This window comes from Macaca thibetana, chromosome X, assembly GCF_024542745.1.
Source record: "Macaca thibetana thibetana isolate TM-01 chromosome X, ASM2454274v1, whole genome shotgun sequence".
NCBI classification, from domain to species: domain Eukaryota; kingdom Metazoa; phylum Chordata; class Mammalia; order Primates; family Cercopithecidae; genus Macaca; species Macaca thibetana.
Genome location: NC_065598.1, coordinates 29,029,847 through 29,049,147, shown reverse-complemented (window position 1 = coordinate 29,049,147; position 19,301 = coordinate 29,029,847). Strand labels below are relative to the sequence as shown.

The window sequence follows — 19,301 nt, the reverse complement described above, 5'->3', positions numbered from 1 at the left end:
CAAAAAAAGGTGGATGTGCAGGGCTCTTTGAAAGCACCAGCTCTCCTGGAATCTAAGAGAGCAAGAACTCATTCACTGCTGAAGTAGGCTATTAATCTTTTCACGAAGGATATACCCGAATTACTCAAACTCACATTACTAACACCTGACCTAAAACTCTGGGATCAAATTTCAACATGAGGTTTGGGTAAACAAACATCCAAACCATAGTAACTGTTATCACTTGGATATAAATTCACAAACTTAATGTGGATAAGAATCATCGGTATGCATGCTGATCCATCAGATTTCTGATTCAATAGTAAGTGGTAGGATATAGGAATCTGATAGTTTTATTCACTAGCACCTTAGTGACCTTATTAAATCTAATTAGACATGTAATTATAATTTGAGAAACCCTGAAAAGGGGTTTGCAAGCTTTTTTGTGTCACATTTACCTTAAATGACTTATAAAAACCTATTATTTAAAGGAGACATTTATTTTGTGTATTTAAATAATTTTAGCTATTTGTTAATAGGAGAGAGAAAATACTATACATTGTATAAATGGAATATGATGAGAATTAACTAAGTGGAATACATAGTACATAACATGATTTAATGAAATAGGCTTTACATGTGTTTTTTTTGGATAATGCACATCAAATATGAAAGAAAACAAATGTATTAGTCAGGGTTCTCTAGAGGGACAGAACTAATAGGGGAGATATATATATATATAGGAATTTATTAAGTATTAAGTCACATGATTCCAAGGTCCCCCAATAGGCTGTCTGCAAGCTGAGGAGCAAGGAGACTCAGTCTGAGTCCAAAAACTGAAGAACTTGGAGTCCAATATTTCAGGTCAGGAAGGGTCCAGCACGGGAGAAAGATGTAGGCTGGAAGGCTAGGCCAGTCTAGTCTTTTCACGTTTTTTTTCCTGCCTGCTGTAAACTCTAGCTGTGCTGGCAGCTGATTAGATGGTGCCCACCCAGATTAAGGGTGGGTCTGCCTTTCCTAGCCCACCGGCTCAAATGTTAATCTCCTTTGGAAACACCCTCACAGATACCCCAGGATCAATACTTTGCATCCTTCAATCCAATCAAGTTGATACTCAGTATTAACCATCACAAGTAAAATGTGTTCCTGAGTTTTATCAAATGCATCTTGAAAAAATGATAGTCCTATAAAACATTCCAATTACATTGAAACAATTCAGTATCACCACTACATACTGCTTTGACTGTTCTGAATTAGGAATATATCTACTTTTATTAAGCATCAAACTTATCAAAAATTTCTGAAACACAGGCAGGAGAAGATCTCTGAGTTTAAGGGGCCTTGAGTTTTCAACGTAATATTTTAGACTATCCCTTTGTTTGGCACCCTAAATGCATCATGCTACCATTTGGGAAGGAAGAAAGGTGTGCCTTTCTTTTGTAAGGTGGAGGAAATGCTATTCTGAGTTTTCAGGCAATTTTAGACAAGAGTACAAGTGAAAGTTGAGGTTCTGGAGATGAATTTCCTTCAAATTATTTTTTTGAGCACAGTTTATGGAACTTTTGTGGAACCCCAGAAGTACTCAGATTTCAGTTTGAAGAGGTTGAGCCTTTGAGGGAGAGACTATTTACCAAGTGGGCTAAGCCAGCCTGTTGCCTGATCTTAAGGCACCTTTTTCTTTTTCTTCATAAAAGTTAGGATACAAGTAATTACTGTTTGAAAGGCTCTTTTCTAGAATAACCTTCCAGAAGAGACGTGTTCTACTCTAGCTTAATTCTACTGTGGTTTAATTCATTGCTGTGCTCCCAACAGCTAGCCTAATGGCTGGTATAGAATAGGTACTTAATAATCTAATAGAATAAATTAAATAGATATGACATCAAATATTCCTAGCCAATTTAATCACATTAACTTACATACAACTAATTCTAAAACTTCTACAGTAACAGAAATAGTAGTCTTGTTTTAATGTAAATTAATTGTTAGCTTATCATTTAATAGATTGGTTTATAGAGTCAAGAACAGAAACACAGCCTAAACCTCAATATCTAGAGTAGATGGGGTAAAAATTTGTTGTCAGATTGCTGCAATCATTCTTCAATTAATTAGCCATTGAAAATGAATGGATCGAAAAAATAATTGTGTTAAAATCTAACTTTTTTGAAGTCAATAAAGGAAGATCTACCTGAATTATTAGCATATTCAATTACAAAATATTTTTAATAAATTATTTTTTATGAGTGCACTGATTAAGGAGTCAAAAGATCCAGCTTGATTTTCAGTATTTCTAAACATTCGCTTTGAATTTCTAGAAAATCAATACTTAACTTCTTTGGACCTCCTCCGTTGTTTATCTGTAAAACTAAGCAACCCCTACAGTGAAATCTAAAATCTTTTCCATGTTTACGTTACATGATTCCAGGCTAAATAAGAGCTATCCAGAAGAGTTTCTATTCTAAAACAATAGCCACAAACAGCTTATAACGACTATCTCAAAACAAAGACTAAGATCCACATGTGGCTATTTAAAATTAAATAACATTAAAAATTCAGTTCGTCAGTTGTATTAGGAGCACGTAGTGACACTGGGAATGGAAGCCACATGCTGAGAATAGCAGAGAATAACACTTTGGAGCCTAAGTCACGCAAAACGTTGAAATTATCATAAAAGTCCAGGAATGCCTACCTTATAACTACTTTGCGTGAGAGAATAAACTATCTTAAGCCACTTTTCTGTAATATGAACTCTAATCCAACCTGATGTGATATTGCTTTGAAATCATGCTTTATTCTTTCTTTCTTTTTTGGGTTTGGAATAATATAAAACATTTTCCTGAAACCATTGGACCACACTTCAAATTTGACTCATTCACTCCATAGTCATGGCTCTTACAAAACAGTCTTTTATGACCTTCATGAGAAAAACTTGATAGATCCAGATCTATAATTGTGAGATATAATGAAATCAGTGAAAGGCTCATTTAAGTCTTTATTTTATAACCTCAGATTCCGTATAATAAAACAGTTACTCAATGGATACTTGCCTGAAAGTCAGAAATGTCACTGTAAAATCAACACAAATGTAGGCCAAAGCCAATTGATGAGAAAAGCCATAACTATTCTTCACCAAAGATTTAAAGAAGGTGAATATAAGCAGGTTATATGTATTCTAATCATAGCTGGCTAGCTATTATTTCCAAGGCAATGAGAATTTTTCTGGAAACCAGAACTTAAAATATTTGAAAATGCAGGAAATTTGCCAGCTAATTCTTCAGAATGACAGTGAGGTAATCCTACAATTGGTTGTGAGTATTACTTGGAATCTGAGTAGAGGAAACAGCTGTTGAGGGCAGGATGCTTGTATATGTATTGGGGGTAGGTATGGTGGTATTTAGAGTATTAACATATCTTAATACTTTCAAAAATGGTAAAGGATGGCTGTGGAAATTTAAAAAAAAATACAAGGTTGTCCAGAAATATACATTACTCATTCTACAAATACTGATAGAATACTTACCACATACAAAACAAAAATAGGATATTGAGTAATCTCAGTATGTGTGAAGGGATACTTTTGGCTCTTACAAAAATGGCTACTAATTTACCCTCAATATCTGTCCTCCTTTTTCAGTGTAGCAAATGCTTTTGGCATCCCACCCAGAATTTCTTCACCAGTTGTACTCATCCTCTAGCTGCTGTGGGTACTAGCTGGTCAAGGTTCATGCCTGCACCCTTTTCTTGATAAACACCTTGGTATGACAAGAACCACTTGGATAGAGATACCTGTGACGTCCAGGCTTGCTTCAATGTGGGATTAAACTCTGTGATGCAATTTATGCACCACAGCTCCCTGTGGGAACAGGCTGAAGCTAGACTTGAAAACACATCTCTGCCTGGCTTCTTCCCTGCAGGTTTTTTCTGAGAACACTCTCTTCATAGCTCACTTGCACAAGAATCCTGGTCTTAGGCTTTTCTCTTAGGGAAATCAATTTTAAATCCTTAAAAATAGTAGTATTTTTATCAGGCACATGGGTTTTACTAACAAAAACTACATACCCAAGCCATCACTGCAGCTTGGTGTAATTATGTGAACAAGTTCTGGCCTATGAATGTAAGTAGAAGTGACATAAGTAATCTCTGGGACTTGTTCTTAAAGGTGGGAAGGATCATGTGCTTTGTCAGCTTGTAATAGGATAGATATGATGGACAGAGTTTCATCTTGGGAAAATAAGGATGAAGACTATACCCTATAGAAGACAGAATCCTGAGGCCTAGACAATTAGGCAGCCAATATATCCACTCTGAAATGCTTGCATTTGGACTTTTTCTTGACAAAGTTCTCTCCTGTTTAAGCCACTGTTATTTCTAAGATTCTTGTTATGCACAAAGCCACTCCCAAACTGTGACAACTAATCAAAAGATTTTACTCTGTTCAGATCTCAGTGATCATATATGTGTAACAAGGGATGCAAAGATGCAAAGTTACACCTTTGCCCTTAAGATGATCTAAGGGAAAGGCTAATAAGCAGACCATCAGAGAACCTAGAAAGTACCCCCAAACTCCTTCCTTTGTTTATTCAAATGCTCTATGGGAGACCAGTGATGGGGTAACTTCATTTACATGTTTCCCCATCTAATAGCTTAAAGTGTAGGCAATTTTATTTCTCAGAGCTTGAGTTCTTTTGGTAAAAATGTTTAGGTTTGTATTGAAAAGCATTAACATAGGCTTCTTGCTGTCTCTTTTACTTATTTCCCATAGTAACATCCAATGAAGCTCAAAATATATCCAATCAAGTGTCATCTCTCATGGATTTTTTCTTCCAAAAATGACCTTGAATCTGTTTTATTTTCTTTGCCATTTCTACCATTAATACTCTAAACATAGGCCCCCCGTTGTCTTATGCCTCATTTATCGTAAAAACTATTTGTCTGTTTTCCATTTTCCAATTTCTCTAGTTTCATAGAATTGCTGTAAGGTACTTCCAGGAAAACTGCTTTCAGTTTTCCATTCCCTGCTAGATATTTCTTGGCGTTTAGCATTTTTTACCATTATTTACTGTCATCCTTCTATCAACTACAGAAAGCCGATTTTCTAACAACACTGATCTATTTGCTTTATCAGGAATATATCGTGGCTTTTTCTTTGTTACTAACAACACTTGCTACTGTTGGCATTGCTGTTTGCCATTGCAAGGCATTTTCTAGATCAGGGGTCAGCAAACTATGACCCACAGCCCACATCCGTCCCACCACCTGTTTTTATAAATAAACTTTTATTGAATCACAGCCATGTCCGCTCATTTATATCTTGTGTATGGATATTGCCTGGCTATTACAATATAGTTGAGTAGTTGTAATAGAGACTACATGGCTTGAAAAATCTAAAACTTTTTGCAATTTTACTTTATTTTATTTATTTATGTTTTGGAGACAGAGTCTCACTCTGTTGCCCAGGCTGGAGTGCAGTGGTGCGATCTCAACTCACTGCAAGCTCTGACTCCCAGGTTCACGCCATTCTCCTAAGCCTCAGCCTCCTGAGTAGCTGGGACAACAGGCACCTGCCATCACACCCAGCTAATTTTTTGTATTTTTAGTAGAGACGGGGTTTTACCGTGTTCGCCAGGATGGTCTTGATCTCCTGACCTCGTGATCCGCCCACCTCGGCCTTCCAAAGTGTACAATTTTACTCTTTAAAGAAAAAGTCTGCCAACTCCTGTTTTCGTTCATTATTTAATTTTTCTTGTTGTAGTCCTCCTGAAACCTTTCTAACAGAAATCTTTCCCAATTACACTTTCCCTAGCCATGAGTTTAGTCTTCAAACTACTGTTCAAATCACAAGTCCTTCACAGGCTTTTTAACCAGCCCCTTTTTGTCTTCTCTACACTCAATGAGATTTTTATTCATTTTTTTGCTTTATGACCATACACAAAATTAGATTTAGAAAGACCCTTGAATAATCTTAACTTCCTATTCTGTTTCACTGATCTCAAATAAGTGATTACTTTATCACTTATCCCAAATTTTGCAGATCAGCAGCTACTAGTTTATGAAGCCTATTCAATTTCTCTTCACTAAATGCATCAATATTAGCAGTTAACATTTTTTTTTTTTTTTTTTTGGAGAATAGTTTTCTTTTTTTTTTTTTTTTTTTTTTTTTTTTTTACAAATAAAGAACAAATAGTAATAATTACAGTAATAACCCCGTATAGCCACCAATAAAGTCCTATTGGGTTATTAGTGACTTGTTTGCCTGGCATATGTTGTTTGTAATTTTTAAAATTCCCTTATTATAATTACCAACTATGTCATGTCCTAGATTTTTAGTAATGTTCGTGAAATATGATAAATATACATGTTATATTCATGGTTGAAAAGGGCCTATAGTGAATCATTTGACCTAAAATGGAAAAAATAAAAAGACTACATAAAATCTCAAATTGGACTTTATGCACCTAATTGTTTTACAAATGTATCTTTTTCAGTAGCCTATCTACTCCATATTAATTTGATAATTTTTGAAGAAAATTCATAAGTCTCTGTCTGCCTTGAACATGACACAATTGATTTCAAAGTGTTCTCTAAGCTGTCTCTCCTCTTGGACTTGGTGAGATTAGACAAAGCTTTTCTTAATCCAGTGATCTAAGAAACTACCCTATCATCACTCCAGAAGAATTTCTTTCACCTTCTTAGTTAAAAAAAAAAAAAAAAAAAAAAAAGGCTGTTTTGTTGAAGACATGTATCTCCTAGATGGTTAAAAAAATCGGTAAATCAAATAGACAATTCACACAGTTCTTGGCTTTTACTTCCATCAATTGAATTTGTTGTTTTTGAAAAGAACACAACCCAGAAATATAGCGATTTGGCTAATTATTGCTCTGTTAAAAATAGTTTGATCCATTAGAAAATGCCTTCATGTCTCAGACATGGAAATATGGCTTAAACTTCAATGCCATCCCCAAGAATCGTCAGAGTTATTCAACTGAAAAATCTCATTGAAACCTATTATGGCAAGAAAGTTGTCTCTACCAAAAGAACTACAGAAAGTGCCTGATGTACAGTTTTACGATTTAAATACATTATCCATAAGAGACTCTACATCCGGACTTGAAATCTTATTTTAAAGACTTTCACTTGTATATGACTTTTTTTTTTTTTTTTAAAGGACTGGCTTATGTAGGTTTAATTGCATTTTTTTATAATCTCTAAATTATAGCTGATATTCTCAAGGGTATACTATGGTTTCAATTAAGAGAGATAGTTTAAAAATTAGGAAACCGAGATTGTGAAACTGCACTAGATCCTTGGAACACATATGCACGTGATCATTAGAATTACTGGGTAGGATATAAAACATTTATATGGACTTTGATTGTCCTGAACAAATTATGAAGACTCCTTAGGGCATGACTGTTTAAGGCTTTCTAAAATAATGCTGACATTATATATCCTTTGATTCAAGAATGACTTGATTTTGAAATAATAATTACATAAAAATCATAAATATTAAAAGTATACTATATTATAGAGATTTTAAAAAATTACTTAAATTGTTTATGCTACAGTTGTAGCAGTTACTTGTGTGGGTCTATCAGATCTAACATTTTATTAGTTTTTATTTCAATCAGGTGACAGTAAAGGTATATTCTGTCCAAAGACAGATAATTGTCATCTGAAATACCAGAAATTATGATTTAGGACAAGCCATTCATAATTTGTGCTAGTTTCAGACAAGAGATGTCATAAGAAAAATGATTATTTTATTTTCTCATGGAAAATGACAGGAATCAGAAAATTGTGTAATTTTGTCTATAGCAGTGTTTTCCACAAGGTATTCTAAGGAACACTAACCTCAGTCACTCATTATTTTTTTCAATAAATATATATTGAGTGCTTTCTCGTTGACAAACACCTCATATTGATCCTTAGGAGAAAACACGTCTGTGGTAATATGTTTGCTATACAATGCATACTCCGACATCCAGAGAAAGAAGCTAAGAAAGTCTATGAGGCAGACTCCAAGATTCTTAGCTGGGAGGGTCTATGAGGCATACCCTAACACTAGCTAGACAAAATTCATTTAAGAATCTTTGGTACATTGTCCTCCAGCATCCTGACTTGAACAGCAAAGTAGAGGGGCCTCTTTCCTGAAGATATTTATGGGTATGTCTTCTGCTTCATGAAGTAGATTACGACTTAATACTAGGAAGCTTCACAACATTTTAAGGAACCATACTACCTTACACTAAAAGGGATAAAGTTCAAATTGCAAAGATGCCTGGGCCATTAATTTTATCTGGAAAGGAAGAGCACGCATCCAAGAATCTCAGAGAACCACTTCCAGTAAGCAGAACTGAACCCTAATTAAGAAGTGGGAGTTGAACAATAAGAACACCTGGACACATGAAGGGGAACATCACACACCGGGGTCTGTTGGGGGGTAGGGGGCTAGGGGAGGGATAGCATTAGGAGAAATACCTAATGTAGAAGACAAGTTGATGGGTGCAGCAAACCACCGTGGCACATGTATACCTATGTAACAAACCTGAATATTCTACACATGTATCCCAGAATTTAAAGTATAATAAAAAAATAAAAAATAAAGTATATTGACTCTCCTTGGGGAAATAAAAAAGAAACCGGTGCCGTGTATCCAGCTGAATTTTAGAATTGTCATGGGCCAGTGACTACTCTGTATCTCCTATCCCCAGCACTCATTTCAAATGGGGATATTTAGTTTAGTTATGTTATCCCTGTCTCACGATTTATGTTGGCTATGGAAGGGCCAAATTATATAACTTTTTAGTTCACAGAGTATTGGATGAAGAGCAGCCATTCCTGAGCAGTTCTATTCAGGGAACTAAGCATGAAGAACCTCATTCACACTCAGAGCTGACTTGGATAATAAGATCATTGACTTCTAACCTAATCCTGATGCCACCGAAAGACATGACTTTGGAGGTTTTAGGAATGGGGTCACAATATTTTGCATTTATAAGGACATGAATTACAGTATTAAGGGTCAAAAGGCTGACTCTTAGACTGTTACTTTGGTGGCCCAACCAATGAACCACACCTCAAAGTCCTTGTAAAGTCTTCTCCTGTATTATCTCAAAACTTGGCTCAGTAAGCATGACTCAAGGAGATGCTTGATAAGTAGTTACACGTTCTGAGTTGCCATGTAAAAAGTCACTTGATAGAAAGATAAATGGAAAAAGTACATGGAGAGAGAGGCCCTCAGAAATAATAGAGAAACAGGCTCAGCAAACCCTGTATTGCAGTGGACTCCAGACACAAGTGACCACAGGCAAGATCACAGGAAGAACCACCTAGCTGAGTCCAGCCCACATTGCAGAATCATGTGCAAATAAAATGGTTATTGTTTCAAGGCACTAAGTTTTAGAGTGTTTTCCCTCCAAAATAGGTAGAAGAAACAATTGTTTTTGAAGCAATTATAGGAAAGATAGAAAGAAAGTAAACATAAACTCGATTTTCTTAAAGAAATAAATACGTATTATTCAGGTAGGCAACGAAAATATTGAATTTCAAATGAAGGAACAAAGTGAAAAAATGATAAGAATTCATGCCTTAATCTGCGAAGAGCGGACGGGATAGTGAGAACATGACATGTTGCCATGTCATTCTTCAAGTTCTGAGGTCTTTTTCTCAGAGGTATTTCTTCCATCTTTCAGAGACTTCTTGTGCTTGTTTGCCGTCACAAACAGACTTTTTAGTTGTAAGAAGGAAGACTTAAGAGTAACTGGGCTACTCTATCTTGACAGAATTCCACTGAATTCTAAACTATTTTCATAGTATCTACAGCAATTTATTACACATTTATTTTCTCTTAGGTAAACTACTTGAAAGTAAAAGCTTTTCTTTAAATGTTTTTAATCCCAGCATTAGTATAGAATGAGTGAATAAATGGATTTTCTTTAAATACTTTTTGATAGATACTTACTTAATATGTTCTTTCAATGAGAAAAAAGAGTTACATAGTCCTGAAAGGAAAAATCAAGACTTGGGCAAATGAACTACATACTATATATAACACATTACAAATATGTCATTTGAAAAAAATATGTTTTTATTTATTTATTTATTTATTTATTTATTTATTTATTTATTTTGAGACGGAGTCTCGCTCTGCCGCCCAGGCTGGAGTGCAGTGGCCGGATCTCAGCTCACTGCAAGCTCCGCCTCCCGGGTTTACACCATTCTCCTGCCTCAGCCTCCCCAGTAGCTGGGACTACAGGCGCCCGCCACCTCGCCCGGCTAGTTTTTTGTATTTTTTAGTAGAGACGGGGTTTCACCATGTTAGCCAGGATGGTCTCGATCTCCCGACCTCATGATCCGCCCGTCTCGGCCTCCCAAAGTGCTGGGATTACAGGCTTGAGCCACCGCGCCCGGCCATGAAAAAAATATGTTTTTAAAATGTTAACACACAAAAATCAATCACATTTTCACATAGTAACAATGTACATGTTGAAACCAAAATTAAACAGAAGATATCATTTACAAACATTCCAAAGGAAATGAAACACTTAGCTAAAATTTTAACAAAATGTTTGCAGGATTTGTATGCTGATGAAAGAAACCAAAGGAGGAAATCCTAAATAAATGGAGGCACAAACTGTATTCACAGATAGTGAGACCCAAAATGGTAAAGATATCTATTCTCCCCAAATTGATCCATAGGCTTAATGAAATTGCAATAAAAAATTCTAGTAAGGATTTTTGTGGACATAGACAAACTTATGCTAAAATGTACATGGAAAATAATAGGCCCTACAATAGCTAAACACAATATTTAAAAAGACATATAAAGTAGGAGAACTCACTCTAGTTGATATTTTTGCCACCAGATAGCTATACTAATCAATAGAGATTGGTATTGGCAGAGGGATAGAAAAAAGTATGGAATAAATAACATAGAAATTAACCCACAAAAATATGCTCAATGGTTTTTGAATAAAGATGCAAAAGTAATTCAATGGAGGAAGCATAGCCTTTTCAACAAATAGTGCTGGGACAATTGGACATCCATCCCCATAAAACTAAGCCTTAACCTAAATAAACATCAGTCCTGCAATAAATACTAATTCAAAATTAAGACTTCATGATGAACATGCCAAAAGTAATTGCAACAAAAGCAAAAATTGACAAATGGGATCTAATTAAACTAAAGTGATTTTGCACAGTGAAAGAAACTATCATCAGAGCGAACAGACAACCTAAGGAATGGAAGAAAAGGTTTGCAATCTATCCATTTGACAAAGGTCTAATATTGAGTCTACAAGGAACTTAAACAAACTTACGAGAAAAAAAATCTCCATTAAAAAATGGTCAAAGGATATGAACAGACACTTCTCAAAAGAAGACATTTAACTGCCCAAGAAACATAGGAAAACAGGTTCAACATTACTGATTATTAGAGAAATGCAAATCAAAACCAAAATGAGATATCATCTCACACCAGTCAGAATGGCGATTATTAAAAAGTCAAGAAACAACAGATGCTGGCGAGGTTGCAGAAAAAAAGGAATGCTTTTACACTGTGGGTAGGAATGTAAATTAGTTCAACCATTGTGGAAGACTGTGGCAATTCCTCAAAGATAAAGAAACAGAAACACCATTCGATGCAGCAATCCCATTACTGGGAATATTCCCAAATGAATATAAACCATTCCATTATAAACATAAATGCATGAATATGCTCATTGCAGCACTAGTCACAATAGCAAAAACATGGAATCAACCCAAATGCCCATCAATGATAGACTGGATAAAGAAAATGTGGTACATATACACCATGGAATACTATGCCGCCATAAAGAAGAATGAGCTCATGTCCTTTGCAGGAACATGGATGGAGCTGGAAGCCAGTATCCTCAGTAAACTAACACAGGAACCGAAAACCAAATTCCACATATTCTCACTTATAAGTAGGAACTGAACGATGAGAACACATCAACATAGGGAGGGGAACAACACACACTGGGGCCTGCTGGCACTGGGCAGGTGGGCTAGGGGAGGGATAGCATCAGGAAAAATAGCTGATGCGTGCTGGACTTAATACCTAGTTGGTGGGATGCTAGGGACAGCAAACCACCATGGCACACGTTAACCGATGTAACAAATCTACACATCCTGCACAGGTACCCCGGGACTTAAAATAAATAAATGCATACATACAAATAAAAAGAAAATAAGCATTTTTTCAAAAACATATTAATTCAAAATAACAGACTTAAATGTAAAATGTAAAGCAACTGAATTTTTAACAAATTTTTTAATCTTAAAAAAAAAATAAAACAAGGAAAAATCTTCAGGACTTAGCATTTGGCAGAATTTTTCGACTTCACACCAAAAGCATAGTCCATAACTGGAAAAATTCACAAATTGAACCTTATCATAATTAAAAACTTCTGCTTTGTAAAAGACCCTGTTAGAAGGATGAAAAGATAACCTACAGGCAATCAGACAATATTGGCAAACTACATCTCCAAAAAGAATTAATATTTAGAACATACAAAGAATTCTCAAAATTCAATGAGGAGAACATAAATAATTACATTATAAAATGTACAAAAATATGGACATTTTACTGATGAGAAGAGAGATGGCAAATCAACACATGAAAATTTTAATCACTAGCCATTAGGAAAATGCAAATTAAAATCACAATGAGTTATCACAATATGCCTACCAGAATGGCTACAATTAAAAGTAGTGACAATCGCAAATGCTGCAAGGATGTGGAGAAATCATACATTGCTGGTGGGAACATCAGATGGTACAGCGACTTTGAAAAATAGTTTGGTACGTTCTTATAAAACTAAGCACAAAACTACCATTCAATCCATATTCACTCTTGCACATTTATTCCAGAAACATAAACTTATGTTCACCAAAAATTGAATACGAATGTTCATGGAAGTTTCCTTTTTAATATCCCCAAACTGGAAATAATATAGATGCCTTTCAACAAGTGAATAAATATTGTGGTAGTTCATACCATGGAATACTACACAGCAAAAAAAAAAAAAAAAGGCATGAACTATGGATATGTACAACACTTGGATGGATTTCAAAGGAATTATGCTGAGTGAAAAATCCAATTCCACAAGGTTCTATACGGTATGATTTCATTAATATTGCATTAATAAATTAACAAAACTATAAATATAAAGGACAGATTAGTAGTTGACAGGGGCTTGCGATTGGAGTTGGGTACAGATGGATGTAGCTATAAAAGAACAATAGGAGGGGCCCTTGAGATGACGGCATTGTTCTGTATCTTGACTGTATCAATGTCAATATCCCGATTATGATACTGTACCACAGTTTCACAAAATGCTACCACCGAGTAAATCTGGGTATGGGATCTCTCTATGTTATGTCTTGCAACTGAATATGAACCTGCAATTATCTCAAAAATAAAATTTTAATTAAAAATAGGGTGCTAAATAACGTAGCATGCTACCATTTGGGGGGCACTGGAATGCTTCCACATGTACCAGCCAGCTTTGCATATGAAACTGCTAATAGTGCATAACTATGAAAAGGGGAATTAAAAAGTTGGAGGTCAAGAATATGGAACTATTATTTTATTTTATTTAATTTTTAAGAGACAAGTCCTTGCTCTGTTGCCCAGGCAGAAGTGCAGTGGTGTGATCATAGCTCAATGCAGCCTCAAACTCCTGGGCTCAAGAAATCCTCCCACCTTATCCTCCTGAGTAGCTAGGACTACAGGTGCACACCACCACACCAGGCTAATTTTTCAAAAGTTTTATTTTTGTAGACATGAGGTCTATGTTATGCAGGCTGGACTCGAACTCCTGGCCTCAAACAATTCAACTGTCTCGGCCTCCCAAAGTGCTGGGGTTACAGGTATGAGCCACCACATCTCGCCACCAAATTTTTATTATTTTAAAAGTAAACTTGTTTTTATATATGGCCATAAAAGAAGACAAAAGAAATTGTTACATAGCTTTCCTTCATTCACTTTTTCATGTAAAAAGGAAAAATATAAATTTGAGTAAACTGAGTAAAGAGCCAAGAAGTATGGAGCAAAGAACTGTGTGGTATTATTCTGTCCAAAATAGATATTAAGAGAAGGAAATAATAAAGTTCTTGTTCATTATAATGATAGTAGACTTAAATGTTTCCATTATGTATGCCATTTCATTGCATATATTCAAGTGTAAATGGAAATTAGTTTTATATGAAAAGCTTGATAAACAATTTCATTGAAAAGTTAATACTCTATATTGATCAGAAAGACTAGAACCTAGAATGGATGCTAACATTTTCAAGGCTCTAAAATTCTTTGCAAGTGAATTATTTAAAAACTAATGGTGACAGTTTAGTGGCTTGATAGCTAGCAATATGCCAAAATGTCAGTGACCCAACTGACAGCCCCTGAGCGCCTCTCACATCAACACCAAGCCATGCTATTTCAAATGCTGTTTGTAAAGACTTTTGAGTACCCCTTTCCAAATTGGACAAGGAAGATGCAACAACACTCGCTTCAAATCGATTGGCATATTGGAATTTCACTGACAAAAGTACCTCTTCCTGCAGTTTATCCCTTTCTCTAGATTGCCACTTGACACACATAAACCTTCAAGTATTTGTCTTTTAGTTGCACCTTTTATTAAAATGTAGACATATGAACATATGGCAAGTGTCAACATTTTGGAAACTTTTCAATCTTTCATTCATTATTGCAACTGGAAATTCAGAGGCTTTTTTTTTTTTTTTTTAGACAGAGTTTTGCTCTTGTTACCAGTGCAATGGCGCGATCTCGGCTCACCACCACCTCTGCCTCGCGGGTTCGAGTGATTCTCCTGCCTCAGCCTCCCGAGTAGGTGGGATTACAGGCATGCGCCACCACCCCCAAAACACCACCACCCCCGGAAAAAAAAAAAAAAAAAAAAAAAAAAAAAAAAAAAAAAAAAAAAAAAACTAATTTTGTATTTTTAGGAGAGACAGGGTGTCTCAGTGTTGGTCAGGCTGGTCTCAAACTCCTGACCTCAGGTGATCCACCCACCTCGGCCTCCCAAAGTGCTGCGATTACAGGCACAACCCACCATACATGGCCCTTCCAGAGGCATTTTAATGCAATTTCTCAGAGTATTGGATCATAGTGTAATTTAAATACATCAGAGAACTGCAACCTCAGTGTTTGTAAAATTCAGATTACTATGTGAAAACACCATTAGTTTTCCATCAATAATGAGTGACGAAATGTAGTGTTGTACTATGGACATCCAGCTCAATTCTAATGTCAGATAAATGAGGACACGCATTTGCCTATCTTGAAGAATCATCTCACCACATGCATGAACAATCAGAAATAATGATTATTTAAAAGAAACATAGCAGATATGAAATTACAATCTAATTACTATTGGTCACATGGGAACAGCTAGTCCAAACAGTATTCTTTAACTGTACTAGTATGACAGTTATTGATCTGTACCCCTACAAAATCTCTACTTTTATTAAGAGTTATGTTTAATCATAAAAGGAGTAGTAAACCCTAAGAGAAAGAAGAAGAGTTGCCAAAGGAATGATGCATTTGTTTGCTTATTTATTTTTGAGATGGAGTCTCACAATGTAGCCCAGGCGAGAGTACAGTGGTGTGATCTTGGCTCACTGCAACCAAGCAGCTGGGATCACAGGCACATGTCACTATGCCTGGCTAATATTTTGGATTTTTAGTAGAGATGGGGTTTTGCCATGTTGGCTAGGCTGGTCTCCAACTCCTGGTCTCAAGTGATCTGCCCTACTCTACCTCCCAAAGTTCTGGAATTACAGGCATGAGCCACCGCGCCTGGCCAGATGTATTTGTTCTTTTAAAATCCATTAGGCATTTTCCCCAAACACAACACTTTACAGATATTAATTTATATTTTCCAACATTAACATAATATATGTTGTCAGTGTTAGAATGATACATTTCTGTTTAACTTTTATGCAACTTGACCTATTTCAATGTCCTAGCACACCTGTAGCCATGACTCAGCTTACAGGTAATTCTTACAGATGACAGTGAGAGGGAGGCATGATATTCATGACAGGAGTGTTAGCTGCTGATCAGGATTTCAGAAGTGGTAAATTTTTCTTTGAAAAAGATACTAGGTGATTCTGAGACTTTCTCTGAGTTTGGGTATCAACTACTTTAGATTCTTCTTTATTTCTCTGAATAAGCCCAAATACAGAAAGCCAAATAAATAGATTTAAACACACCTTCTATATGACTAGACCCAGCTTTGCTAATGTTCTAATAGTCCAATGACATACACGATCATTCACGAAGGTGTGATACACAATCCATGGGGGGCTAAATGCTTAAACTGAGGTTTTTAACTGCTAATGTGTTGCATGGACACTGCTTCAATGCATTATCATTAAACAAAGTGCATATGCCTCTTCTAGAAGCTGACAAAGATGTGTAGATGTATGGTGAGTATCCTTGGGGATACAGGGACTGAATTTGTTATTAACTTTAGTATAGGCCCTGAAAGACTTGGAAACATTTTTGTATTGATCCAGAAGTTTTGGTTAGCAAAGCAATCTGGAACACAGTCTTCATTTTCTCTAACATGGTAATACTTTCTTCTTCTCCCTGTGCACATACACACATTACCTAAATCATCTTTACAAATGTGTGTGAACCAGAAGTATCCATGCTCTATCTGTCTGTGAAGGGCAATAACAAAATGTTACAACTCATATAGCAAGAAACTATGCATCTATTCTGCAAGTCTTTGCTTACATTTTATTTGCACCATTTTACTTCCTCTATAAATTTTATTTCATAGTTTTTAGTAATTCCTGGTAACATAAGTAGCTACCCAGAAGGTATCTCTTTTCTCCATAAGCTAGAAATGTCTAATATAAATTCCAATCCCATCTTTCTATGATTGTGATTCTAAATTTTAGAAAGCAGCAACACATGCAAATATTGAGACAACGGCTTTAGGCAAAAGAGATAGCAGCAAAATTTAAGTATGAGAAAGCAGCCTGTGATTTCTTTGATTCAGCAGTAATATAATTAAAGGGATACCTGATGACACAGGCATAGAGACCGCTGTCCTGTAGCAATGTTGGCCGGAACCAAATGGAGTCTTCTTCTTTGCTCATCCTACTTCCATCAAAGGCTATTGGCTCTTCAAAGTCTCCAGGACCAGAACTTTTGTACCACATCAGACTGAGTCCAGCACTTTGGGCAAGGGAGTAATTTGCTCTGATATAACCATAAAAGAGTGCACATTTGATTCGAACAGGCTCTCCCACCAAAACTTGATATTTCTTGATATCGATAGACCAATCAGTGCATCCATCAGCTATAGTAAAAAAAAGAGAGAAAGAGGAAAAACATTAGAAGGAAAAAATAAGCAATTAGATTATTCATTCATCCAACAAATATTTACTGAGCATCCATATTGGGTCAGGTTTAATTCTAGGCACACAGCACATAGCAATGAATCAAACTAAGAATGGCCCTGCAAAGTAGTGGACTCTGCTAAAAAACAATGTATTGTTCACTTAGTCTGCTTCTGCTGTCATTTATTATTAGTTTATACCAGTGTGCTGGTTATTGATTTATTGCCTCTTAGTTCTAAATGTACCTTTCTGCCTGCTCGGTAAAAATAGATCTGGGCCTTTGAGATATGTTTTTCTTTACTAGCTGGCACTGAAGCTTGGTGGAGAGAGGGCACTGGTGAGACATTTCAGGAAGAAAGGGATTTACTTCCTATTTTCAGTGTGCTCACTTGGCAGGCTCTTGCAGTGTGCAAGGCTTCTTCAGCACCTGGCTCCAACAGTGCTTGGCAACCAGCAGCTTGGCGATATTTCCCAGGTACCTTAGAGGGAGGGTCTCTGTTAACTTGCAGAAGACAGATTTCTGACAAGTTCTGCTAGTATAGCAACTTAGTGATTTCTGCCATTCGGTAAACTATGGTCGTACCTTCCCAATAAAGTGCGGATCTCTGCTTTGGGGAAGAAAACATAGGGACTTTTTCTTAGGTGTGCTGTCTCAGCCCCAGGGCTAATGGTAGCCATTCCTCTATTTTTAAGGGTTCTCTTTTGCTATACTCTGAATGTTTATGCCGTCCCCTGAAAATCCAAATGCTGAAGCCTTAACCCTCAATATGACGGTATGTGGACATGAGGCCTTTCTTTGGGAGGTAATTAGGATTAGATGAGGAGCGTCATGAGAAGGACACTCTTGATGAGATTAGTGCCCTTATAAGAAGAGACACCAGAGAGCTTTCTCTTTCACTCCATCGTGATTACAAAAAAGAGATCATGTGAGCACACTGCAAGAAGGTAGCCATCTGAAAGCCAGAAACCAAATTGGCTGTACCTTCATCATGGACTTCCCAGTCACCAGAACCGTGAGAAATAAATATCCTTTGTTTAAGCTACTCAGTCTATAGCATTTTGTTATGGCAGCCTGAGCAAACTAATACATCTTTCTTTCACATTAGCCAATCCCTTCATTACTATAATCCCATGTTACATTTAATAATTATTTGTATAAACTTTCACTGTTCAAATGACTGTGTTTTTTCTCTGACTGGACCTAAACTGATACAAGTGAGAATAAATATTTTACAGCCAAACAATATAGAAATCAATAAAAGTGAGTTGAGCTCTGGTAGTGTTTTTTTTCACAGCCAGAGACAGACGTAAACAATCACTTTGCTCTGACTTCTGGGAGAATCGGAGAAGTGTAAACAAGAAACCATGTTGGGAAATGGGGAAGATGGAGGTGGGGTGTGATTGGGTTTTCTGTGTTTTCTGTAGGTACCATCTTCCAAATGACATCTTGACACCATTTTTAGATCACCCCTCTCCCTGCACACACATACAAAACAACAGGTTCCCACAGGGCATCAACATTATCATCATCATGGAGAAGTTGTGAATTTACTGTTTAGAGAGGGCAGTTGCCCAACACTTAGCAAGAAAATCAATTTGGCTTTACTCAGAGTATACAAATGTTGACCAAAAGGGCAAAGACTGAGAAAACAGGACCTCTGACAGCAATAACATTTGAGTATTGCAAGCAGGGTTAAACTCACTACAAATTAAAAAGAGGGTAATCTAACAACACTGAGAACAGGATAAATAATACAGTATTCCAGAGAAGAAAAATGGTCTAGATGAAAAGGAGGATGTACATTATAGCAAGGAAGACACATAATAACATGTGGAATTAATTATCCACATTTATTATCTTTAAATTATATCTAACATCTAATAAGCACTTAACGATGTGTCAGGAGTTTATAAACTTTCATTTACTA

At 36.1% G+C, this 19,301-nt stretch overlaps 1 protein-coding gene across 1 annotated transcript in view; it reads right to left on the bottom strand.

Annotated features, from left to right (window-relative positions):
* IL1RAPL1 (interleukin 1 receptor accessory protein like 1) overlaps positions 1-19,301 on the bottom strand; it is a 1,385,688-nt gene that overhangs the window by 657,504 nt on the left and 708,883 nt on the right. Inside the window, exon 3 of the mRNA XM_050776674.1 lies at positions 17,054-17,333. Coding sequence (XP_050632631.1) covers positions 17,054-17,333 — 280 coding nt within the window. The remainder of the gene's footprint in view (positions 1-17,053; positions 17,334-19,301) is intronic.